The sequence below is a fragment of the Procambarus clarkii genome, chromosome 15 (assembly GCF_040958095.1).
Source record: "Procambarus clarkii isolate CNS0578487 chromosome 15, FALCON_Pclarkii_2.0, whole genome shotgun sequence".
In the NCBI taxonomy this organism is placed as follows: domain Eukaryota; kingdom Metazoa; phylum Arthropoda; class Malacostraca; order Decapoda; family Cambaridae; genus Procambarus; species Procambarus clarkii.
Window position 1 is genome coordinate 9,501,606 of NC_091164.1, and position 27,199 is coordinate 9,528,804.

Sequence of the window (27,199 nt, forward strand, 5' to 3'; positions counted from 1 at the left end):
CTCAATTTGGTTTTCGCAAGTGCCGCAGCACGACTGATGTCCTGGTGAACTTGGAGGTCTATATTCGTACTGCTTTTGTTGGGAAGATCTCCGTTGTTGCTGTCCTTTTTGACCTGGAAAAAGCTTATGACACGACTTGGAGATACCATATTCTGTCCCAACTTCGTTCTTTTGGCCTTCGTGGTAATCTCCCTCTCTTCCTTCAAAGCTTTCTCTCTCGTCGTACCTTTCGGGTCAGGCTTGGTGCCACTCTCTCTGCCTCTTTTCAGCAGTATGAAGGTGTGCCCCAAGGTAGTGCTCTGAGTACTACTCTTTTTCTGGTTGCCCTCAATGGTCTTCTTTCCCTCCCTTCCTCCTGGCATCTTCTCTGCTCTTTATGTTGACGATCTTACTCTTTGCTGTCGGGGTGATGATTCGCCTCTCCTTCAACGGCGGCTTCAACTTGCGATTGATGCCGTGTCATCTTGGGCCACCAATCATGGCTTCAAGTTCTCTAGTACTAAGACTTGTGCCATGACTTTTACTCAGAAGCGGGTCGTTCTTCGTCCCTCTTTGTCACTTTATGGTCATCCCCTCGAGTACAAATATTCTGCAAGGCTTTTGGGGTTATTCTTTGACTCTCGTTTGTCTTGGTCGCCCCATGTATCTTACCTCCGTGTTGAATGCTCTAAGGCCCTTAACAACACTTTGGCGCATTCCAGCAGACCGTCGTTGTCACCAATATTATTAATCACACCGCACTCGTGCCCCTCTCGGGAGTCACGAGAAAAAATATTTGTATAAAATCCATTTATTATCCGATCAACTTGGGAATAGTTTACAAATGTTTGCCATAAACTTTACGTTTTCTCTAATAGCCGAACAGCTTATTAAAGAGAACGGCGTGGCAGTGAATCATCGTGGTAAAACAATTGTATTATTGACACGACGAGTATAATCGACGTAGTTTTTATATATGTTGCCGGTCGAACGCATCCTTATGTGACCTTTAATACTTATGTTCTTATAGAACATTCTATTGCAAGCACATTGGTACAAAAATAAAATACATACATCGACAAATAATGTCAGGACAGTGAATTGAATATACACTTTTCAAAGCGATTTTCGCCGATATGCCGCCGCGGGTAACACTTCGGCCACTTCCCACACTGTTTTGGGTGGGCTACGACATTGAATCTATATTTATATGCATATGTCCGTGTAGAGAATTTTATTGCGATTCCAATGATATCACAATTAGCGATGTAGGACAACTGTAGGCTTCGCAACCATTAAGAGAGTGGAAACATTTTGTTGCTGTTGGGCGCTCTCGGCTAGTGATCTGAATAGTTTTTTATTTGGTGTTGATAATCCTTATGCTTTGCGGCATTTTATAGATATGTTCTTATAGATAATTTTATTGCGAACACAGTGATACCAAATTTAAATACGTGCGCCTTCAATTATTGTCAGGACAGTCAAAAGAGTGTACACTTTTTCGGTCTTACCGCGTAGGCGCGCGAAGCGCCGAAAGCATCTAGGGTATGTTTTTTTTTTAAAACGCCGAGAGCGCGAAAGTGTTTTAACCTACTTAAGGTTTTGTCCCATACTTCTTGGGGAGCGGATAGGCGCACGCTCGTCTATTTGCATTCCTCTCTCGTCCTGTCTAAACTCGATTATGGTTGCCCTACATACTCGTCTGCTTCTCCTTCTACTCTTCGCCGTCTTGATACTTTGCACCATACTGGGTTGCGCTTCAACTCTGGTGCTTTTCGTTCAACTCCTACCCTCAGCTTGTACGCTGACTCTGGCTTTCTGTCTCTCCAGGACCGCCGTGATCGCTACAGTCTTTGCTATCTTGCGCGATCCTTACAGCGTCCTCACTCTCGCCTCTATCGTGCTTTGACTTTTATCCCTCCTGTAGTTCCTGTTCCTCTTCACCTCCTTCCTTTTTCTGTCCGTTTGTCTCGCTTACAGGATTCTCTTTCAGCTCATATTACCAATGTTTCTTCTCTTATTGTTTCATCCTTGCCCCCGTGGAGGGTCCCCCTTCCCAAATTTTGTATTTCTCTGACCCGCATCACTAAAGCTTTTACCCCTCCTACAGTTCTGAAACGCCTCTTCTTTGAGCACTTTTCTTCTCACTCCCACTCCGTTCCCATCTTCACTGATGGGTCTAAGTTTGCAGACGGTGTGGGCTACTCTGTTGTTTTTCCTGACCACACTTATATGTGTCGCCTTCCTCCGGAGGCTACCATCTTCACAGCAGAACTTTATGCTCTTCGTCTCCTGCTTTCCCAGTGTCAATTCTCCTTTGTGGTGGTAGTTGATTCTCGTAGTGCCCTCATGGCGTTAGGGTCCTTTAATCCGCTCCACCCGGTGGTCATCGAGATTCAACATTGACTGTTTCTTATCTCCAGTAAATTTAAGTCGGTTGCGTTTTGCTGGGTTTCCAGCCGTGTTGGTGTCTCTTTAAATGAGCGTGCGGATGCTGCCGCTAAGGAAGCTATCCACACTTGTCCCATCTCCCGTAAAGGTATTCCTTATTCCGACTTTTACCCAGTTATTCATGCCTCCATCCTTGCCCGCTGGCAGAGTTGTTGGTTTTCTGTTATTGGTAACAAACTGCATACTCTTAAGAGTCGTGTGTCCCAGTGGCCTTCCTCCTACCATCGTAACCGGCGGTGGGAAACGGCTCTGGCTAGGTTATGTATTGGCCATACCCGTTTAACTCACGGTCACTTAATGGAGCGCCGCCCTTCTGCTTATTGTGCAAATTGCATTGTCCCTCTTACGGTCATGCATATCCTTGTTGAATGTCCTGACTTCCAGGACGAGCATGTGTCTTGTTTTCCGACCGTCCTCTGTGGTCGCTTGTCCCTTGATAGAATTCTTGGCGACTTGGATACTTTTGATATCATTTGCCTTAGGCGTTTCTGTTCTCGTATTGGCATCTTTGGTGATATTTAGCGCCCTCTGATTATCCCAGACATTTGATGGTGCTACATAGCCTTCCCGGTTTGGTGCCTTCTATTGATAATTACTTACTTAAAGCATTTACGCATTTACCTGCTCATATATGTTGATTGTGTTCATGTTATATTAATTAGGTGAATATTGGCTATGAAAATAAATATAATCTCTAATGACAGACCTTATTTGAATAATTAACTTGCAGTGTTGATTTACGGAGATAAAACAGTTTCACCACAGTATTTTTAAAATATTTTCTTTCATTAACGTGTATTGGGATTGCCTAGAGAATTGCAAGCTTTGGTACAATGTGATAAGTGAGATTAAGGTGATTATCGTCATGTCATAATGTGTGTCCCAAATTGGCTTCTTTGTGCAATAGATGTCATTAATATTATTGTTTATGATTGTGTGTTAATTTATTACATGTCTGCTGTCAGTGATTTCAGCTGAATCTATTTCATTATATTTTATGTGAAAAAATAGTCAATTATTGGTAATGTCGAGGGTAATAATGCTTAAATACTATTTCAAATGTGAATATTTATTGTTGTGGAGGAGATTATCAAGACATTAATTTTAAATTTCTTAATTTTTGACATTAATAAATATTTATATACAAGGCGACGCAAAGGTAACTGAAACATAATACTGTTTTATTATTACTGTTTTATTATTATAATTTTTATATATGATTGTGATAATGGAATATTACAGTAAATTAACCTTCGGGTCACCCTTAACAGTTCAGGTAACTGATGTTGAAGTAGTCGGTATGTATGTTAACAACAGTGACCGTGTTTAATTTGTGTCATTTTGAAATAATCTCTCAAGTGGAATTAAGTAAATTACGATTTTTTTAAACAACATTTGTATGCAAGCGTTTAAATATAAATATTTATATTGACGAAAGGTGTCGCTGTGATGACTATTATACAGGTGTTCCTTGGGCCTTCTCGTAGCGGTGCCGTGAGGAGCGTAAGTACCGTATAACCACGACCAATATTATAATAACCACGACCACGCCCACGCCCACGCCCAATATTATAATAACCACAACTGGAATATAGAAAGGCAAATATTACCACGACTGTCAGGTACAGGACAGTGACCAATATCAACATTTGCACGCCTCTAACATGACAGGGACCGATGTTAAACCACTTCTTCCTGATTCAAAGACATAAAATTGCCAAATATATTTATTTACCAGTCTTGGAATGGATCTGGAACCAGTAATAATTCACTCATACAAAAACACGACAGTGATATAAAACATTAATCAATGTCTCCTTCAAAATATTACTGAGGGCTTATGTTATTCCACTTCTGCCAATACATAGTGAAATACAAAAATGTAAAACGTACAAGTCTCAGATTTGCAACAAGGCTGAGAAAGAGAGAAAGAGAAAGAAAGAGAAAGAGAGAAAGAAAGAGAGAGAGAAAGAGAAAGAAAGAGAGAGAGAGAGAGAGAGAGAGAGAAAGAGAGAGACAAAGAGAGAGACAAAGAGAGAGAAAGAGAAAGAGAGAAAGAGAGAAAGAGAGAGAGAGAAAGAGAAAGAAAGAGAAAGAGAAAGAAAGAGAAAGAGAGAGAGAGGGAGAAAGAGAGAAAGAGGAGAGGGAGAAAGAGAGAAAGAGAAAGAGAGAGAGAGAGAGAGAGAGAGAGAGAGAGAGAGAGAGAGAGAGAGAGAGAGAGAGAAAGCGAGAGAGAGAGAGTGTGTAACCAGTGAATGCTATGTGTATCCCATGCAGTTGTGTTTACAAAAAAAATATGATTTGTTATAATAATAAGATTGAAGACCATGTTATGGCTCTCGGTCACTATGATACAAGGTTACACATATGATCAGAAAATAATACTAAAGGCTTTGCACAGAACAATAGATGATGGTAAGGGGGAGGAGGGGCCCTGCCTGTTGGAGCATGGGCGTGGTGCTGCCTCATTTAGCCAGTTGTGTGTCAGTCTCCTAAGAGGGGAGTCGCCCACAAAGGCTCTCTCCCGCCCAGGCCTGCATTTGGAATTTTTATGTTGAGGTCCTGGCTCACCTTTAAGAACAATGACACACTCAATGCTATGTGCCGGTGTGAGCTGTGTCAGAAGAGAGTATGGTATGCCATATTGCTGTCACTCCCAGCAGTGTGGTGTTGGTATGTGGTATGTCCTATGTGGATGGAGGGGGGGGGGAGGGGTGGGCATGACTGACTATGGTAGAGGTTGATGATGACATTCACAACAGTTAGGCCTCGAGGTTTGAAAAGGTAACCCCATGTGGTGTCACTCCTCATAGCTATGTGGTAGGTATGGCCCGCATATCCTTAGTGCTCTGGAAGCAGGGAGGATACATAAAACTGTAATTCTTTAAGAAAAAATAATGACTCCACTTTCACACACAAACCCGCTACCAGCTGTTACCTCCCTTTCCCCTCCTCCCCTCCTCCCCTCCCATCTTAAGACCCTGGATTCTCACACTCCCCTCAACACTTCCTGCCTATGTAGGGGGAACTAACTGACGTCATTGATCACCACCAACACAGCTGCATTGGCTGAGAAAAAGTTAAACGCTTCTTTGTTTACATATACTGTCACACAAACCCACCTGTTCCCTCACTTTCCCCTCCTTCTCCACTCACAACTTAAGAACCTGATCTCCTCCCTCTCAGGTAGGGGGGGGGGTCTCCCCTCTCCCTCCACAACATAACCTACATACTCCCATACCCATCTTAAGACTATACTCTCCTTCACTCAACATACTCCAATCTATCTACACACACAGAAATAACTCTACGGCACATACTCAAACATATTCATCTTCTCCTCTCCTCCTCTTCCTTCTCCCTACATGACCGCATACCAACCACATACCCTCCCGCCTCCTACCCCAACATAACCCCTTAAGTGTCGCCTGGCCGGACGCTACGCGTTATCCACGCGCTAAAAACACTCGGGGAATCCCACCCCAGAAACCTTTCAGATGATGTACACATGCCCACATACTTATCCCCCTCCCCTCTTATCTACATGACCCACAACGTCCCATACATTTTACCCCTGTGACCCACAACATCCCCCCTGACACAACCCGTCCCATTCTACAGATTCTCCCACCATTTGTTTTACTATGACCGAGTTCGATCCACTGAGGTTCCCCTCAGGTATGGGACGGTTCTAGTCACATATTTCACTACTCAAGACAACTGTTCAAAAACCATTATTGATACCATAATACAGCACACTCATTTTATAAAATTCAGAGCTCTTTCTAGAGATTCATTAAATGTACATTTTTGAGCTAGGTGCCTGGTGCTGAAACATTTTCCCAAGCTGAACATTTACAAGTGAACATTATTGAACTGTATTTGTCATATCTGACTATGTTTCTGAAGGTACTTACCAAGTATTGCATTCACCCAATTTATACAACTGTTCGTTGTCGGCTTTCTTCTCGGGCCAGGAGCACTTTTTGCGAAAATTTAAAATAACTGTATATAACTGTAGATAAAGTTAGTTACATTACATACAGAAATAATACTGACTGCCATTTCAGACTGGAAATAGATAATTACTGCCACACCTAACTCGAAATGGATAACGATTACTACTTTCCACCAGGAATGAATAGTTAAAGCCATCTCTGCACAAACTGCAGTACACCATCTGTGGCAAAGAAATAGAACTACAGGAAGGTTCCACAGAGGACCCACATACCTCTGATTCTTCTCTAACTTTTTCTTGTATTTAACTAGGTATGGACTCCAGGCTGGATCTGCATACTCCAAGATTGGTCTGACATAAGTGGTATACAAGGTCCTTACACAAGTTTCTAAAGGCAGTTCTTATATTGGCCAATCTTGCATACGCCGCTGATGATATCTGGGTTTTGTGGGCTTCTCGAGACAGGTTCGGTGTGATATCATCCCCAAGATCTTTCTCTCTGACTCTTGCAGGGTTTCACCTCCCAGATGGTACCTTGTGTTCAGCCTCCTGCTCCCTCCGCCTAATTTCATTACTTTACACTTAACTGCATTAAGGGGCCAAGAGAATCAAATATGCCAAAAATAAAAACTGGTTTGATTTCAATCAAACTTTATTGACGAGTTGTATATGAAAAGGGTTTCATCTGGTCCAAGTCTCAGCATCGTAGCATAAATAGGACAGGAATAACAAATATTGAATTAGGTATCAAAATTTTTCCAAAATGGTCAAAAACGATTATCATATACAAGTGTCAACTGAAATCATGTCTATGACTCTCAGCTATCACAAGAGCATATGTTAAAAAAAATAGTTTTATTAAAAGAAATTAAATTAAAAAATAAAAAAATTATTTTTTTTTGTTTTTTTCTTATTTGTTTATTTGACGATTTGCCTGAAACTTATTCACCAGACGGCACGTAAGCCTGTCTGTAAGAGTACCAAGAGGGCCAGGAAATTGGTTGATGTCAACCTCAGCCACAGATGGCATCACCTTTGACTTTATTTTTTACTTATTTCAAGTAACATAAACGTTCATATAACTTTCTTTTTTTATTCAATTTACATGAAACGTACACCTTATATGTAGAGTGTCTCTAAAATCTGTAGTAATTATTTTTTCCTAAGTTCATTTATTGATTTTATAATAGCAATAAACTTGTTACATTGGCATATATATATATTTTTTTTTTTTTTGGGGGGGGGGTAACTTTGACTAATTGTATTAGAAAAACTAAGCATGTTTTGGAAAATCCCCAACTACAGGTCCTTTATTGTATGCTAATGTGTCAGAAAAGTGTCATAGAATGTTTATATCTGAAACGTGTGGTTGTATATACACACTTGAAATTGTGTAATATTCGCTAAAAAAAAAAAATCTCCCTTTCTATTTAGGCTGCAGTACTGAAACTTGGAACAATTGCAGCCCTTTTCATATACAACTAGTCAAAAAATATTGTTTGACATTGAACAACTTTTATAAAACTAATCTCTTGGCCCCATAGAGTTTATTAGACATTTTCTAGGCCTCTGAGACCCACTATGCCCTTCAGGCACTCCTAGCTGCCCAGACCCCATCTTCCACCCAGCCCCCTGGCTCCCAGATACCCTCTGCCTTTCATCCTCCTCACTATTCCCGGGGACTTGCCACCTCACAACCACTTATTGGAGCTAGGACTGCATCCTTCTCTCACCTGTAGCACACACCGAGGGAGACAGGTAGGCAGATGAGCTATATGAACTCTGGCAACAGAGTTTCCAAGAAGAGTCTCAAGGTTTGGTACACCAATGCTGATGAGGTATACAATAAAGCAGGGGAAATAAAAGAAAGGGTTAGTGAAGTAGATCCAGACATAATTGCAATAGTGGAAACTAAAATAAATTATATGATCTCGGATGTAATCTTCCCAGAGGGATACCAAGTGATAAGGAAAGAAAGGACACAGAGACAGGTTGGGAGAGTGGCACTCCTCATAAAGCGAAGATTAATGGTAACATAAGCTCCATACTTGGGATTCTGACAGATGATGGGAAGAGGATTGTGATCTTGATAATCTACAATCCCCCACCAAACAGTAGAAGGCCCAGACAGAAATATGATAAAAACAATAAGACTTGTACAGATGATCTGCAGAGGGCAGCAACAACAGCTCACAGAATGAGAGCAAAACTGTTGGTTATGGGGAATCTCAATCACGGAGAGATCTATTGGGAGTCAAGAAATCCCCCATCGTCGGGAAAAAACGTGAGGAGCAAAATTAGTGGAAGTTACAGACAGGAATTTCAAAAACAATATTCGAAGGAAGAGACAAGGGAAGGAGGAACGATTACACAAAGCCTAGTAGACCTGATTTTCAACCAGAATGAGGAAGACATCACGAATATTGAACATGAAATATTACTAGGAGCCAGTGACCATTGTGCTCTAGTCTTTGACAACTTGACAACTTTGACAACAACGAGCTTAAAATTGTGAGGACGGGGCAAAAGGTCTGGGAAAGGAGAGTACAGGAGGATAAGAGAATATCTGGGAGAAGTGCAGTGGGAAAAAGAACTAAGAGGAAAAATAGCACAAGACATGATGGACCTAGTCAAGTGGAAATGCAAGGAGGCTGAAGAAAGTTTTATTCCAACAGTAAAAGAAAAACGTTGGAGGGAATATAAAAACCCATGGTTTAATTGACAATGTCAGGAAGCAAAAATGAGAAGCAGGAGGGAGTGGAGAAAGTACAAAGGACAGACAGTAAGATTTGATGCATTACAGCTAGGAATGAATACATCAACATAAGGAGAGTATCGGAAAGGAATTATGAAAACGATATTGCAATGAAAGCCAAAAAGCAACCTAAATTATTATATAGTCAAATAAGAAGGAAAATGTAGGTGAACAACAAAGTGATAAGACTAAGGAAAACAGAAGAGGCATATACAGAAAGCGGCAAGTTAATCTGTGAGTTACTGAATGCCAGTTTTTATGGAGTGTTCACAACCAGCCTGAGTAGCTCCCATTGTTAGAAGAGATGATCCAAGCTGAGAGACAGACGGATATAGAAGTGACAGCAGAGGAGGTAATGAAACACCTAACAACACTGGATGAAACTAAAGTAGTTGAACCAGACAATGTATCACCGTGAATACCAAAAGAGGCAGCGCAGGCCCTCATCGTGCCTCTAGCAAGGATCTATAATGAGTAACTTACGAAGGGAGAGTTGCCCAGTTGCTGGAAGAAAGCAAATGTGTACCAATTTTCAAAAAAGGTGATCGGTAAGAGCACTTAACTACAGACCAGTATCACTTAAAAGCATTACCTGTAAATTACTTGAAAGAATAATCAGGTTAAGACTGGGTAGACACCTAGATAACCATTACAAACACCAACATGGGTTCAGAGAAGGGAAATCATGCCTAACAAACCTTCTGGAATTCTTTGATAAAGTAACTAGAACAGGACAGGACAGAGAAGCATGGGAAGACTGCATATTCCTGGACTGCCAAAAAACCTTTGACACATTACCGCACAGGAGACTGCTTTTAAAACTTGAGAGGTAGGCGGGAGTATGCGGAAAATCCCTAGCTTGGGAAGAGAATAACTTAACAGGCAATTAAGATCTGTACTAAGTCAGAATGGCAAGAGAGTAAAAGTCAGGGGCGAGAAGTAAGACTGGCGAACCATAACGAGTGGAGTACTTCATGGATCGGTGCTGGGATCAGTTCTATTTCGATTATACATAAACAACATGTTCATAGGAGTAGAGTCCTATATGGTGATGTTCGCGGAAGACGCGAAATTTATGAGACGAGTTGTGACAGATGAGGACTGTAGGATACTCCAAGAGGACATGAACAAGGACAGCAAGTGACTATAAGAGAACCTGTACAGACTTAAAGACAGGTACAATAAATGGCTAAGGAGTTAAATTCTTGCAAATGTGAAGTGATGAAGATAGATGTCGGGAGCAGGAGACCAAACACAAAGCACCCGATGGGAGATGAAATCCTTCAGGAATCAGGAAAAGATAGAGAGAGAGCGATCTGTGGGTTGATATCACACCAGACCTGTCATCTAAAACCCACATTAGCGGCATATGCAAGGCTGGCAAACATAAGAACTCCCTTCAGAACTTGTGTAAGGAATCATTCAGAACATTGCATACATCATATGTCAGACCAATACTGGAGCATGCGGCTCCAGCCTGGAGTCTATACCTAGACCCTCCCGCCCACTGCCTGCCTCCCGCCCACTGCCTGCCTCCCCCCCCCCCCACTGCCTGCCTCCCCCCCCACTGCCTGCCTCCCGCCCTCTGCCTGCCTCCCACCAACTCCCTGCCTCCCACTCAGTCTCTGGCTCGAACTCACTACCTGCCTCCCGCCCACTGCCTGCCTCCCGCCCACTGCCTGCCTCCCGCCCACTGCCTGCCTCCCGCCCACTGCCTGCCTCCCGCCCACTGCCTGCCTCCCGCCCACTGCCTGCCTCCCACCAACTCCCTGCCTCCCACTCAGTCTCTGGCATGAACTCACTGCCTGCCTCTCACCCACTTCCTGCCTCTGAGAACTGGGAACAGTGTGTTCATGTAGAGCATTAAGGTATGGTACACAAACGCGACAGAGTTACAGACAATTCCGAGGAATAAAAGAAAGAGAGCAAAAATTATATTGATTTAATTCTAACAGTGGAAACGAAAATAAATATGATTTCCGATGCAGTATTTCCAGGGGTATTTCAAGTATTATGAAAAGAAAGAAAGCAAAAACAAGGAGGAGGAGTTGCCCTCCTAGTAAAATGGGAGGGGGAGTTGCCCCTCCTAGTAAAATGGGAGGGGGAGTTACCCTCCTAGTAAAATGTGAGGGGGAGTTGCCCCACCTAGTAAAATGGGAGGGGGAGTTACCCTCCTAGTAAAATGGAAGGAGGAGTTACCCTCCTAGTAAAATGTGAGGGGGAGTTACCCTCCTAGTAAAATGGGAGGGGGAGTTACCCTCCTAGTAAAATGGAAGGAGGAGTTACCCTCCTAGTAAAATGTGAGGGGGAGTTGCCCCACCTAGTAAAATGGAAGGAGGAGTTACCCTCCTAGTAAAATGTGAGGGGGAGTTGCCCCTCCTAGGAAAATGGGAGGGGGAGTTGCCCCACCTAGTAAAATGGGAGGGGGAGTTGCCCCACCTAGTAAAATGTGAGGGGGAGTTGCCCCACCTAGTAAAATGGGAGGGGGAGTTGCCCCACCTAGTAAAATGGGAGGGGGAGTTGCCCCACCTAGTAAAATGGGAGGGGGAGTTGCCCCACCTAGTAAAATGTGAGGGGGAGTTGCCCCACCTAGTAAAATGGGAGGGGGAGTTGCCCCACCTAGTAAAATGGGAGGGGGAGTTGCCCCACCTAGTAAAATGGGAGGGGGAGTTGCCCCACCTAGTAAAATGGGAGGGGGAGTTGCCCCACCTAGTAAAATGTGAGGGGGAGTTGCCCCACCTAGTAAAATGGGAGGGGGAGTTGCCCCACCTAGTAAAATGGGAGGGGGAGTTGCCCCACCTAGTAAAATGGGAGGGGGAGTTGCCCCACCTAGTAAAATGGAAGGAGGAGTTACCCTCCTAGTAAAATGTGAGGGGGAGTTGCCCCACCTAGTAAAATGGGAGGGGGAGTTGCCCCACCTAGTAAAATGGGAGGGGGAGTTGCCCCACCTAGTAAAATGGGAGGGGGAGTTGCCCCACCTAGTAAAATGGAAGGAGGAGTTACCCTCCTAGTAAAATGGAAGGAGGAGTTACCCTCCTAGTAAAATGTGAGGGGGAGTTGCCCCACCTAGTAAAATGGGAGGGGGAGTTGCCCCTCCTAGTAAAATGGGAGGGGGAGTTGCCCCACCTAGTAAAATGGGAGGGGGAGTTGCCCCACCTAGTAAAATGGGAGGGGGAGTTGCCCCTCCTAGTAAAATGGGAAGGGGAGTTGCCCCTCCTAGTAAAATGGGAGGGGGAGATGCCCCACCTAGTAAAATGGGAGGGGGAGTTGCCCCACCTAGTAAAATGGAAGGAGGAGTTACCCTCCTAGTAAAATGTGAGGGGGAGTTGCCCCACCTAGTAAAATGGGAGGGGCAGTTGCCCCACCTAGTAAAATGGGAGGGGGAGTTGCCCCTCCTAGTAAAATGGGAGGGGGAGTTGCCCCACCTAGTAAAATGGGAGGGGGAGTTGCCCCACCTAGTAAAATGGGAGGGGGAGTTGCCCCACCTAGTAAAATGGGAGGGGGAGTTGCCCCACCTAGTAAAATGGGAGGGGGAGTTGCCCCACCTAGTAAAATGTGAGGGGGAGTTGCCCCACCTAGTAAAATGTGAGGGGGAGTTGCCCCACCTAGTAAAATGGGAGGGGGAGTTGCCCCACCTAGTAAAATGTGAGGGGGAGTTGCCCCACCTAGTAAAATGGGAGGGGGAGTTGCCCCACCTAGTAAAATGTGAGGGGGAGTTGCCCCACCTAGTAAAATGGGAGGGGGAGTTGCCCCACCTAGTAAAATGGGAGGGGGAGTTGCCCCACCTAGTAAAATGTGAGGGGGAGTTGCCCCACCTAGTAAAATGGGAGGGGGAGTTGCCCCACCTAGTAAAATGGGAGGGGGAGTTGCCCCACCTAGTAAAATGGGAGGGGGAGTTGCCCCTCCTAGTAAAATGGGAGGGGGAGTTGCCCCACCTAGTAAAATGTGAGGGGGAGTTGCCCCTCCTAGTAAAACGGGAGGGGGAGTTGCCCCACCTAGTAAAATGTGAGGGGGAGTTGCCCCACCTAGTAAAATGGGAGGGGGAGTTGCCCCACCTAGTAAAATGTGAGGGGGAGTTGCCCCACCTAGTAAAATGGGAGGGGGAGTTGCCCCACCTAGTAAAATGTGAGGGGGAGTTGCCCCACCTAGTAAAATGGGAGGGGGAGTTGCCCCACCTAGTAAAATGGGAGGGGGAGTTGCCCCACCTAGTAAAATGGGAGGGGGAGTTGCCCCACCTAGTAAAATGTGAGGGGGAGTTGCCCCACCTAGTAAAATGGGAGGGGGAGTTGCCCCACCTAGTAAAATGGGAGGGGGAGTTGCCCCACCTAGTAAAATGGGAGGGGGAGTTGCCCCTCCTAGTAAAATGGGAGGGGAGTTGCCCCACCTAGTAAAATGGGAGGGGGAGTTGCCCCACCTAGTAAAATGGGAGGGGGAGTTGCCCCACCTAGTAAAATGGGAGGGGGAGTTGCCCCACCTAGTAAAATGGGAGGGGGAGTTGCCCCACCTAGTAAAATGGGAGGGGGAGTTGCCCCACCTAGTAAAATGGGAGGGGGAGTTGCCCCTCCTAGTAAAATGGGAGGGGGAGTTGCCCCACCTAGTAAAATGGGAGGGGGAGTTGCCCCACCTAGTAAAATGTGAGGGGGAGTTGCCCCACCTAGTAAAATGGGAGGGGGAGTTGCCCCACCTAGTAAAATGGGAGGGGGAGTTGCCCCACCTAGTAAAATGGGAGGGGGAGTTGCCCCACCTAGTAAAATGGGAGGGGGAGTTGCCCCACCTAGTAAAATGGGAGGGGGAGTTGCCCCACCTAGTAAAATGTGAGGGGGAGTTGCCCCACCTAGTAAAATGAGAGGGGGAGTTGTCCCACCTAGTAAAATGGGAGGGGGAGTTGCCCCACCTAGTAAAATGGGAGGGGGAGTTGCCCCACCTAGTAAAATGGGAGGGGGAGTTGCTCTCCTAGTAAAATGGGAGGGGGAGTTGCCCCACCTAGTAAAATGGGAGGGGGAGTTGCCCCACCTAGTAAAATGGGAGGGGGAGTTGCCCCACCTAGTAAAATGGGAGGGGGAGTTGCCCCACCTAGTAAAATGGGAGGGGGAGTTGCCCCACCTAGTAAAATGGGAGGGGGAGTTGCTCTCCTAGTAAAATGGGAGGGGGAGTTGCCCCACCTAGTAAAATGGGAGGGGGAGTTGCTCTCCTAGTAAAATGGGAGGGGGAGTTGCCCTCCTAGTAAAATGGGAGTGGAAGTTCGAATAACTAGAGAATCCGAATGCAAATCATACAGTCTCCTTCACTTGCACTCTGATAGCAGATGGTAAGAGGATAGCGGTCCTGATAATTCACAACCGGTAAGCAAACAACAGATCGTCCAATAAGGAAAATGAGGACAACAAAAAAGCTTGCATAGATGACTGGAAGACAGCAGTAACAGCAGACATAGAATTGGAGATAACTTCTAGTCAAGGGGGAGGGGCCAAAATCATTGAGAGATCGACTGTGAATCCAGAAACTCCTATGTATCATTATCTCCTAATACTATTACCAATCGTCGTCATTATCATCACAAAATACACGATTAATACATACGTACACTTTACACCACATCTACTCCAACTCAATATAACAGTAATATCACACGGGGTTGAAGGCGCACTAATATCACAGAAAGATATATATCCCAATTATGCCTCACAACAATATACCCTTTCAGGTCCCAGAATTCAACAAGATTATACAACATAGTTACAGAACTTAAAGAGTATAATGCTGTTGTATACAAATACTGGTAGAATTGTAAATAACGATGGCCTGCAGGACATAACGTTTCAGCACAGCCCTCAGGTCATATAATTTTATGAATAAGTGAAGAAAACATGATATAATAGACTGGCAGTGAAAATCACTTTAGCAGAGAGGCAAATGGGATCTGCATTAAGGGAATAATATAGGGAGACCCAAGCATAAGGACATAGCAGACAATAATGTTCTATGACAAAATATGAAGGAACCAGCAAGATACAAGATACAATAACACTACAATATAGCTAGATCAGATACTCTCGCGGGAAAACAAGTGCAGCTTTGAAAAATGCAAAAAAGCACATGGAGCCAATAATCACTGACGTTGTGATCCAAAATAATACTGTTAATGGAGCGTCATATTAAAGAGTGATTGGGATATTTATATTTTGATTTTGAATTTTTTACTAGCTGTACCCGGCCACGCATTGCTGAGCCACAGCAACATTCCCGTCTCCCAGTCCTCCCCACTATTCCCCCCTTCCCTGTCCCCTCATCCTCCCAATCATTCCTCACTCTCCCGTCCCCTCGTCCTCCCCACTATTACCCCCTCCTCCTGTCCCCTCATCCTCCCCATCATCTCACCACTCCCCCGTCCCCTCGTCCTCCCCATCATCTCACCACTCCCCCGTCCCCTCGTCCTCCCCATCATCTCACCACTCCCCCGTCCCCTCGTCCTCCCATCATCTCACCACTCCCCTGTCCCCTCGTCCTCCTTACCATTCCCCCTCCCCTGTCCCCTCTTCCTCCCCACAATCCCCCTCTCCCTTGTCCCCTTCTTCTCCCCCCCCCCCTCCATTCTCCATTCCCCCGTCCCCTCGTCCACACCATCCCCAGTTCCCCCATCAACTCGTCCTCCCCACCATTACCCCCTCCCCTGTCCCCTCGTCCTCCCCATAATCCTCCCACTCCCATCCCCTCGTCTTTCCCTCCATTCCCCACTCCCTTGTCCGATGCATTCCCAAATGATCTGATGTTCCCATCAATGAAAAATAAGAAAAGCAGTTAAAAAACGAATTGAAAAAAATGAAAAAATATGAAACTAAACTAAACTGAAGAAATGAATGGTATGGTAAACAACACAGCTAAATTCCAACGCAATGTCATACAAAATAATTGAATCAAAATGAAAATAAATCAAAATCAATAAAAATTAAATTTATCAATGCAATCGGAACACTGAAATGGAATCATAACATATATAGTATAGTGCGTGTGTTGCTCTTATGTGCAACAGATGGCGCTGTTTTTAAAAAGAAGCACGTTTTTACCTGTCCCAGATGTGGAATCTTATATTGTAAGCTTATAAAAACGCGCACCTATTCGAATGGAACGTTGTGTCAAAATTTCAAACCAATCGATGAAGAAATTTCAGAGATTACTGCGTGTGTTGCTCTTACATCCAACAGATGGCGCTGTTTTTCGAAAACAGCATGTTTTTTCCTGTCACAGGTGAGGCATATATATAGTAGGTATATAAAAATACACGCCTATTCGAATGCAACGTTGTGTCAAAATTTCAAAGCAATCGGTAAAGAGGATTCGAAGATTTCCCTCAACATAAAACACACATAAAAAACCACAGTTTAAAAAAAAAAAGTTTTTTTTTCTGACCACAGACGTGACATCTATATAGTATGTATATAAAAACCTGCTCGGATGCAAAAGGAGCGTTGTGTGAAAATTTCAAAGCAATCGGTGAAGAACTTTCGGAGATCAGCGATTTTGAACAAACGAACATTTACATTTTTATTTATATGACTAGCAGTATCCAGCCACGCGTTGCTGAGCCACAGCAACTTTCCCTATCCCATTGTCCTCCCCACCATTCTCTATTCCCCCATCCCCTCGTCCCCACCATCCCAAACTCCACCGTCCCCTCGTCCTTCCCCACCATTACCCCCTCCCTTGTCCCCTCGTCCTTCCCACCATCTCTCACTTCCGTCCAATCGTCCTCCCCACCATTCCCCACTCCACCATCCTCTCTTTCTTCCCACCATGCCCCACTACCCTGTCACTTTGTCCTCCCCACCATTCTCTATTCCCCCATCCCCTCGTCCCCACCATCCCAAACTCCCCCGTCCCCTCGTCCTCCGCACCAATTTCTTCCCCTCGTCCGATGCCTTCCCAAATGGTCTGATGTTACAGTCAGAAAATTGGGAACATCAAATGATCTGATGTTCCCATCAATGAAATATAAGAAAAACATTTAAAAATGAAATGAAAATATGAAAAAATATAAAAATAAAGTATACTCACGAAATGAACGGTCTGGTAAAGAACACAGCTCAATTCGAATGCAATTCACACAAAATAATTAAATCAAAATGAAAATAAATCAAAATCTATGAAAATTCAATTTATCAATGCAATCAGAAACATTGATATGGAATTGTAACATATCTAGTATAGCATGTATGTTGCTCTTACATGCAACAGATGGCGCTGTTTTTCAAGAAAAGCATAGTTTTACCTGTCACATGTGTGACATCTACATTTTTACTTATGAAATGAACGGTATAGTAAACAACACAGCTCAATTCCAACACAATGTCACACAAAATAATTCACTAAAAAACAAAATAAATCGAAATCTATGAAAATAAAATTTATCAATGCAATCGAGTGGGCTCCTGAGCTACCGTGCAGTGAGGACGTGTCGCCTGCTGCTCCGGTGGTTTGAGTCGGTTCTCACTATGTGAAGAGAGCCATGGGGAAGGCTCAGCGCAAGAGGGAATGGAAGCAGCTTTCGGACGAGGAAGGACGGTGGACCGATGTGCAGCAGGCCCCAAAGAAAACTGCTATCGAGGCTTTACCACTTGCTTCTACCAGCAAGTCAGCGGACGTAATGGACCTAGAGAGGACAGCGTCAGTCACACACCAGCCAGTGTCAGTCAATGCTTCTCTGTCCGCAACGCTGCCGCGGGACGGCAGTATGAGTCAGGAGAGGACACCACCGGTTTCACGCCAGCCAGTGTCAGCCATTGTTCCTCTCTCCACAGCCCAGCCGCAGGACAGCTGTATGGGACAGGGGAGGACACCACCAGTCTCACACCAGACATCGCCAGCCTCTGCACTTCTTCCAAAATTCAAGATCATGCAGACCGACCACTTTCCTACAGCATATGGAGTAGTAACGGCGATGGAAAAAGAACAACCAGAGCTCAAACTTTCCATTACAGTCAACCTGAAGGGAGAAATAATACTGACACCTCAAGACCAACAGACTGCACATTACTTAGAGACGGTAAGAGTCCTGCAGGGGAAACCTGTGTGCTTGGTAAAGCTGGACCCTTCAGAACGACGCACACGAGTCGTGCTTTTGGGATACCCAATCGACTTTCCCCTGGATCCAGTGCTAGAACACAAGCAAGTCCTGAATGCGGAACGTTGCCACACAAAAGTAGACAAGGCAGCGACGCGTCAGGTTCTGGTGACCGTCATGGGACATGTGCCAGAATCTTTCGGTCTTGGAAATTGGGGGACATACCGACAGAGGCCATACGTCCCGGAACCCCTACGCTGCTTCAGGTGTCAGAAATACGGCCACCATCAGTCACGCTGCACAGGACAGGAGAGGTGCGGAGTGTGCAGCCTGAGACATCCCACCAAAGACTGTATTGCTAAGCACAAGGCAAACCAGACCACTACAGCCAAATGTCCAAATTGTGGAGGCAAACATCATGCCTGGAGCACAACCTGCTCTGCACGGAAACAAAAAGTGCAGACAGCTCAGGCCAGGATCAACACCCTGCCCAGCAATACATCCACCAACACCAACGTCTGGAACACTCGTGCACAGCCACAACAGCCACCCGCTCTCACGGAGCAAAATTTCCCGAATCTGTCAATTCCGAATCAGACATTACACGAAAGTGTTGCAGAAGTCCAGCAAATGCAAAAGAGCAGAAAACACTTACTTTCGGAATCTACTCACCAGCTATACAGTTTTACCGAGGTCCAGCTGAAAACCATCGTGAAGATCATGGCAGAGACCATTATCAATTGCCTACAGATGACGCAGAACGCCTCACAACACCAGACTCAAGACATCACTTGTGTGATAAGGGACAAGATCGTGCAGCAGACCACAGTTACACGAGACATAGACAGTCTCCGACAGGATGGAGCACAAGAGGACAACCAACGCAACTTGGACATACTGACTACCAACAACAGTCGGCTAGTCAAGACACCGGAACATCGACATTCACAAACGCAACTGCAAGACGCAGTGACCACCCACGATCAAAAGAATCTTCCAACACAGGAGACAGACAACAACAGCCAATGCAGTCTGATCTGCAGCAACGCCAACAAAGACGTATTGAACAGCAGAGATGCGCAGGTTCCGCCATCACAAGAAACGGCCGCGAGCAATCAATGCAGTCCGACTTGCAGCACTACCAACAACAAAGTGATGGACCACAGTTCTGCACAGATTCCGACAATGCCGGGGATGACCACGGACAATCAATGCAGTCCGACCTGCTGCACTTCCAACAACATAGCGATGGACCACAGTTATGCACAGATTCCAACAACGTCGGGGATGACCACGAACTATCAATGCAGTCCGATTTGCAGCGACACGACTTGCGAGGCGGAGAATATAGAGGTCGATTCCGAGGAGGAGTTCTAGTAGAACAAGCAACGCCAACCGAACCCGTCGTCTGGCCATTACGAATTCTGCAGTGGAACATACAAGGTCTAGGAAATAAAAAACACACACTTCAGGAGGCTGCAATCGGCACGAAAGCAGATATAATCGTTTTGGAAGAAACTCTTTTCCCGGCCACGAAATCCTTCAGATTAGCTGGATATCAGCACTATGTTCTACCGTATGAGCAGGGGAGACAAAGAGGATTAATGACCCTAGTCAGAAACACCATACCCAGCAAGAAAATAGACTCAGTTTCATGTGGGGATGGAGTAGAGGTATTAGCAGTTACAGTGAATATGGCTAATTTTGAGCTCCTCATATACAACGTCTACAAGCCCCCTAGACGTAAACTAGAAGCAGAGGCAGTGCTTGCCTTGGCCACGCAGGAAAATTTAATTATTGCTGGTGATTTTAATGCTCATCATCCTGAGTTAGGTGCAACTGGGCCAGCCAATGCAGATGGGCGCCATTTAGCTGCAGCTCTGCGAGAAGTACCTGAAATTACACTTCTCAACACTGGGGAACCCACTCACATTCTAGGAGGTTCCCTTGATCTTACATTCATCTCAACAGCACTCCAGCAACAGGCGAAGTGGGAAGTAGACCCGGTGATCACCAGTGACCACTATGCTACTGTCACGACACTCAACCTGGCACGACCTCCTACACCGCCTGCGCAGCCTCGGTGGAATTTAGGAAAGGCCAATTGGAATGTATACCAAGAAGAACTTGAAAAATGGTATGCAACGTACACGCCACCTGAGGATTTGAACATACACGAGACCAATCTGCAGGAAGTCGTTGCAGCTGCTGCGAACAAAGCTATTCCAATCATTATCACAGGTAACACGAAACGAAAGAACTATTGGTTCTATAGTAATGACGTTAAAGAACAGAACCACAGAGTCAATATCTTCAGAAAACATCTAAAGAGAAACCCCACACCAGAAGGTAGAACTCTGCTACGAGCGGTGATATCTGAAGCAAGGCGAGTTTCTAGAGAAGTAAAGGAGGCAAGATGGTTTGAGTGGTGTCAAACTCTAAATGAACATAGTAGTCTTGGCAAGATATGGGGTCAGATTAAAACTATATCAGGTCGCCCCCTCCCCGCTCAGCTCGTTGTCGCCGTGTGGGGGATTAGTGGGCGGCTGCCGGAGTGTGATGCTCCTTGGGACGGTCCTCTGTCCTTTTCTAGCCTTGTGCTCCTGCTGCCGTCCTCTCCAATTCTGCTGGGCATCTTTTCCTTTTCCTTCTGTTTCGTTTTTCTCCCCCCTCTTCTCCTATCTGCTTGCCGTTTCCTACCGACCTTTTGCTCGTTCTGGTTCTTCCCTTGGACTTCTTCTATTTTGACGCCCGGGTGCTTGAGGAGGCATACTCATGCACCCGTAGAACTGCAGTACCCGACGTTGAGAGCGAGGGGAACCTTTTATTGTCAATCCCCACTTCGTCACTGAACCCGATCTCGACGGACTGTCGGTTTCTTAAGGTGGCGTTTGTGGGGCGTATACTCGCGACGCACCCCTAGGAGGCCCCGACAAGATCGGCGATAGCTTCTTGTTGGGTGTCCTGCCTCTAATTGTGGCTCCATGGTGGGTGTGGGGGCACATTCGTGAGTGAATTCTTTCTTTCGTCAAGATGATTACCCCTGCTTCGGCTTCTTCTGGTTTACCTTCTCAGGCTCGTGGGGTGGGCGACCAAGCCCCCGAGTCGGTCCGTATTGGAAGACCGGGCTCTGTAGCCTCCGCTGCATTGGGCCCCGACCTTGCTCCTCCTTTGGCCTCTCTGACTCCTTCCTCTGGCTCCCCTCCCTCCTCTGTGGTTGGGTCGAGCCCCAAGCCCCCAGTGGTGACTACCTCGTCCCCTGGCGTGGCTCCTTCTCTAGTTGTAACTACTGCGCCTTTTAACCCCTCTCTCTCTGGGGGTTCTCACCGCCGTCTTCGTCACGGCCGCCCTCGCTCGATTCCTTCCAGTTCTGCTACCTATCAAGCCTTGTTTGGTCCCGCTTCGTGGGCCAAATATTTTGATCTCCTCCCTCTTGATTCTGCGCCTCCTGACGATTTCTCCCTCCATCGACATCTCATTGATTCCGTGGATGCCTCCATTACTTTCAACCCCACTCGTCTCGGTACACGTGTCGTTGCTGCTCCTTCTCAGGATGCTGCTTCCCGCTTGGCTGCCTTATCCTGCCTTGGCGAGACCCCCGTTCGGGTCTCGAAGAACGTTCAGTTGAATGCCAGTGTTGGCACTATTTTGCTCCCGCCCCATGTTGCGACCGGTGTTCGGGACCTACGCGACTGCCACGACGATATTCGACATATCCTCGCTGCCCAGGGCCATTCTATTCTCCAGGTGGACACGTTTACTCGTCCCCCTCGTGGTAGTCGCCGTCAACCCCTCCGGGTTGTGAAGATTACCTTTGATGGTAGGACCCTTCCACCCTCTGTCATTCTTGCTGGTGCCAGGTGCTCTGTCCAGGAGTACATTCCTTCTCCTCGGCTCTGCAACAAGTGCTGGAGGTTTGGGCATGGTGCCCTCCGCTGCTCCGGGACTGTCTCTCTCTGTCCTTTGTGTGGTGGCGAAGGTCACTCTAAGTCGGAGTGCGCTTCTCCCCAGGCTCGTTGCCTCAACTGCGGTGAGGCCCATCCTACCTTCTCCCGTGCGTGTGTCCATTACAAGCTTGAGGCATCCGTCCTCAACTTGAAGCACCGGGAGCGTTTATCTTTTCCTGAGGCGAGGCGCCAGGTTCGCCGGCTCCCGCCTTATGCTAATATCTCTTATGCTCGCGTGTTGCGCTCTTCCTCTCCTCGTCCTTCCCGCCTTCCTCAGACTCACAACCGTTTCCAGGCCTTGGACCCTGATGCGCCCACTGCCCCCTCCTCTGTCCCTTTGGGTTCTCTCCCGAAGGATCCTCCTCCTGGTCCTCTGTCTGGGGTTCCCCTTCCTTCTACCCGGTCTGTCGTGTCTTCTGTGTCTCCTTCCTCGTCCCCCTCCGATCCTCCTTCCCATCCTCTTCCTCCATCTATCGGCTCTCCCCACCGCCTGTCGGTGCGGGCGGATGTCCATCGCTCTCCTAACGGCCGTCGTGTGTGCTCTCGTTCGGCTTCTCCTGTTGAGACACTGGAATCCGTTGCCCGGTACGTAGTTGCTGGGACACTGGTCTCTTTAAGTCAGAAGCGTAAGCCTGGCTCCTCTCCTTCCTCTTTCCCGGCGGGTAAGAAGGCTTCGCTTTCTTCCTCAGCTCCTCCTTCTGGCTCTGTTGCTCCTTCCCCTCCCGTTTCAGTGCTTGCGCCCCCTGTTCCTGCTATGGAGGTTTCTTTGGCCCCTGCTTCCCTTTCGGTTGCTGCTCTTGCTGGGGTGCGCTCCTCTCTTTCTACTCCCCCTCTTCCTGCTGCTGTCCTTGACTGCTCCTCTCCGTTGTCTCCTCCTCCTCCTCCTCCTCCTTCGGACCCTGCCCGCCCACCTCTGATCTGTTCTCCCGTTTCCTTCCCTCCGTCTTTGCTCAGTTTACCCATGCCCCCTAACCCTGACTTTGCTGACCCTGATCCCGACCCTGATATTCTTTAACGTGCTCTGTTGGTCTTTCGCCTTTGTTTCTTCCTTGTTCTCTGTTTTTGTCCTTTCTCTTCTCGTCGTTGTCCATTCTTCAATGGAACGTTCGAGGTTATTACGCCAATTTCCTCGAACTCCAACTTCTGGTTTCGCGGTTTTCGCCCCTTTGTGTCTGTCTCCAGGAGCCGATGCTTGGTGCTCGTCCTGGTCGTTTTCGTGGCTATTCCTTTCTCTCCCCCCCCCAGCCATTGCTGGGGCTTCTAATTCTTCTGCTCTCTTGATTCGGGCTGATGTTCCCTTTGTTCCTTTACTTTTTCCTTCGCCTCTCCATTGTTCTGCTGCTCGTATCTTTGTGGGGAAATGGTACACAGTTTGTTCCATTTATCTCCCCCCGAGTGTCCCGCTCTCTCTTCCTGATTTGAAACACCTCCTAGACTCCTTGCCGGAGCCTGTGCTCCTGCTGGGTGACTTCAATTGTCGTCATTCTCTTTGGGGTGACGTTCTGACGAATACCCGGGGTCGCCTCCTTGAGCCGTTTCTCCTCTCTTCTTCCCTGTCTCTTCTGAATTCTGGTGAGCCCACTCATTTGGACTCTCGAACTCGCACCCTTTCTTGTCTTGATCTTTCTCTCTGCTCTTCTTCTCTTTACTTAGATTTCACATGGCAGGTTCTTGATGACCTCCATGGAAGTGATCATTTCCCCATCCTTGTTTCCTTTTTCTCTTTTCGCCCTTCCCTCTCTTTCCCTAGGTGGCAGTTTGCTAAGGCGGACTGGACCCTATTTTCCCTCAGTGCTACTCTCTCTGACCTCTCCCTTCTGCCCCTCTCTCGCGCTCTCCTCCTTTTTCATGACACTGTCTTCGACGCTGCCCTCCGCTCTATTCCTCGCTCTTCCTCTCGGGGTCCACGGAAGTGCGTTCCCTGGTGGAATGCGGACTGTGCTCGGGCTGTCCGCTGTAAGCGTGCAGCCTGGAAGAAGCACCGCCGTAGGCAGACGACCGATTCTTTTCTTTTCTTTCGGAAAGCGAGTGCGGTGGCCCGTAGGGCCATCCGTACGGCTAAACGTGAATGTTGGGCATCTTATGTCTCGACAATTACGTCCGAAACCCCTCTGGCCCAGATCTGGAAGCGTATCCGCAAGATAGCGGGTAAGTTCGTTCCCGATGTTTCACCGGTCCTTCACCTCCATGATACTCTTGTGGCGGACCCGTTGCAGGTCGCTTCCGAACTGGGTTCCCACTTTTCTTCTGTTAGCTCTGGTCTTCATCTTCCCCAATCTTTCCTTCTTCGTAAACCTGTCCTTGAGTCTCGTCCTTTAGATTTCTGCACTCATCTTCAGCTTCCCTATAATGATCCCTTCTCTCTCTCTGAACTTCGTTCTGCCCTGGCCCTCTGCGGTTCTACGGCGGCGGGCTCCGATGGTATTCATTATGAGATGCTTCGCCATCTCCCTCCGAGCACGTCTCAGTATTTACTGAGTCTGTATAATCGGATCTGGGAGTCGTCGTCAGTCCCTGAGGACTGGCTCGATGCCGTTGTCCTCCCTGTTCGCAAACCGGGGTCTCTGGGTACTTCCCCTAAGGACTTTCGCCCTATTGCTCTCACAAGTTGTGTCTGCAAACTCTTTGAACGTATGGTTAACGTTCGTCTGATGTGGTTCCTGGAACACCATCACCTCCTCTCCCCTTCTCAATTTGGTTTCCGCAAGTGCCGCAGCACGACAGATGTCCTGGTGAACTTGGAGGTCTATGTACGTACTGCTTTTGCTGCGAAGACCTCCGTTGTTGCCGTCCTTTTTGACCTAGAAAAGGCTTACGACACCACTTGGCGTTATCATATCCTATCTCAACTTCATTCTTTTGGCCTTCGTGGTCATCTCCCTCTCTTTCTCCGCAGCTTCCTCTCTCGTCGTTCCTTTCGGGTGCGCCTTGGTACCGCTCTCTCTCCCTCTTTTCAGCAATACGAAGGTGTGCCCCAGGGTAGTGTTCTGAGAACTACATCTTTTTCTGGTTGCCCTCAATGGTCTTCTTTCCTCTCTTCCTTCTGGTGTCTTCTCCGCTCTCTATGTCGATGATCTTACCCTTTGTTGTCAGGGTGATGATTCGCCTCTCCTTCAACGCCGGCTTCAACTTGCGATTGATGCCGTGTCGTCTTGGGCCACAGGTCATGGCTTCAAGTTCTCTACTTCTAAGACTTGTGCCATGACTTTTACGCGGAAACGGGTTGTTCTTCGTCCCTCTTTGTCACTTTATGGTCATCCCCTTGAATACAAAGATTCCGCGAAGCTTTTGGGGTTATTCCTTGACACTCGTTTGTCTTGGTCTCCCCATATCTCTTACCTCCGTGTTGAGTGCTCTAAGTCCCTTACCCTCCTTCGGGTCTTGTCCCATACTTCTTGGGGGGCAGATAGGCGCACTCTCCTTGCTTTACATTCCTCTCTCGTCCTGTCTAAGCTCGATTATGGTTGCCCTGCTTACTCGTCTGCTTCTCCTTCTACTCTTCGCCGTCTTGATGCTTTGCACCATACTGGGTTGCGCCTCAGTTCTGGTGCCTTTCGTTCGACTCCCGTCCTTAGCTTGTATGTTGACACTGGCTTCCTGTCTCTCCAGGACCGCCGTGATCGCTACTGTCTTCGCTATCTTGCGCGGTCCTTGCAACATCCTTCCTCTCGTCTCTGTCGTGCTTTAACTTTTACCCCTCCTGCGGTTCCTGTTCCTCTTCACCACCTCCCTCTTTCTGTCCGGTTATCTCGCCTACAGGATTCTCTTTCCGTTCGTATTTCTGATGTTTCTCCTCGTGTTGTTCCTTCTTTGCCCCCGTGGAGGGTCCCTCTTCCGCGGTTTTGTACATCCTTGACTCGTATCACTAAAGCTTTTACCCCTCCTACAGTTCTAAAACGCCTTTTCCTCGAGCACTTTTCTTCTCACTCCCGCTCCGTTTCTGTCTTCACCGATGGGTCTAAGTCAGCGGACGGTGTTGGCTACTCTGTTGTTTTTCCTGATCGCACTTATATGTGTCGCTTGCCTCCGGAGACTAGCATCTTTACAGCGGAACTTTATGCTATTCTCTATGCTCTTCATCTCCTGCTTTCTCGTTGTCAGTCTTCCTTTGTGGTTGTTGTTGACTCTCGTAGTGCCCTCATGGCTCTCGGGTGCTTTAATCCAGTTCATCCGGTAGTTGTCGAGATCCAGCATTGGCTGTTTCTCGTTCACAGTAAATTTAAGTCGGTTGAGTTTTGTTGGGTTCCCAGCCATATTGGCGTGTCTTTAAATGAGCGTGCGGATGCTGCCGCTAAGGAAGCTGTCCGCTCTTGTCCCATCTCTCGTAAAGGCATTCCGTATTCCGACTTTTACCCGGTTATCCATTCCTCAGTCCTTACCCGTTGGCAGGCTTCTTGGTTGTCTGTTACTGGTAACAAGCTACGTACTCTTAAATGTTGTGTTTCCTCGTGGCCGTCCTCCTTCCACCGTAACCGGCGGTGGGAAACAGCTCTAGCGAGGTTGCGTATTGGCCATACTCGCTTAACCCATGGTCACTTGATGGAGCGCCGCCCTGCTCCTTATTGTCCTAGTTGCATTGTCCCTCTTACGGTCGTGCATGACCTTCTTGAATGTCCTGACTTCCAGGACGAGCGTGTGTCTTGCTTTCCGACCGCCCCTCGCGGTCACCTGTCCCTCGATAGAATTCTTGGTGACTCGGATACTTTTGATATCGTTCGCCTTATGCGTTTTTGTTCTCGTATTGGCATCCTTGGTGATATTTAGCGCCCTCTGATTATTTTGCGTATTTGATGGTGCTACATAGCCTTCCCGGTTTGGTGCCTTCTTTTGATAATTACTTACTATATCAGGTCGGCCAGCCCGGCCACAGGCATGTATTCAACCATTGCAGGAGGCTGAGAGACTTGCTCTCCAATTTGCAGAAAGAACAGCTTCATATCAGCTTCCTGCAATGGTCCGAAGGCAGCAAGAACACTTAAAACAAGAGAGGATGACAGTCATTCATGAGGGCATAGCTATAAATGACGAATGTGACTGTCCCTTCACCGAAC

General features: G+C 47.1%; 1 protein-coding gene across 2 annotated transcripts in view; it reads right to left on the reverse strand.

The window, feature by feature from the left end:
* Window positions 1-3,606: 3,606 nt before the first annotated feature.
* The window catches only part of LOC138364894 (uncharacterized), a 110,550-nt gene continuing 86,957 nt past the window's right edge, over window positions 3,607-27,199 (reverse strand). For both annotated transcript variants that reach the window (XM_069324953.1, XM_069324952.1), the window contains exon 11: window positions 3,607-4,014. In XM_069324953.1, the coding sequence (XP_069181054.1) occupies window positions 3,887-4,014 (128 nt within the window). In that variant the 3' untranslated portion in view covers window positions 3,607-3,886. The remainder of the gene's footprint in view (window positions 4,015-27,199) is intronic.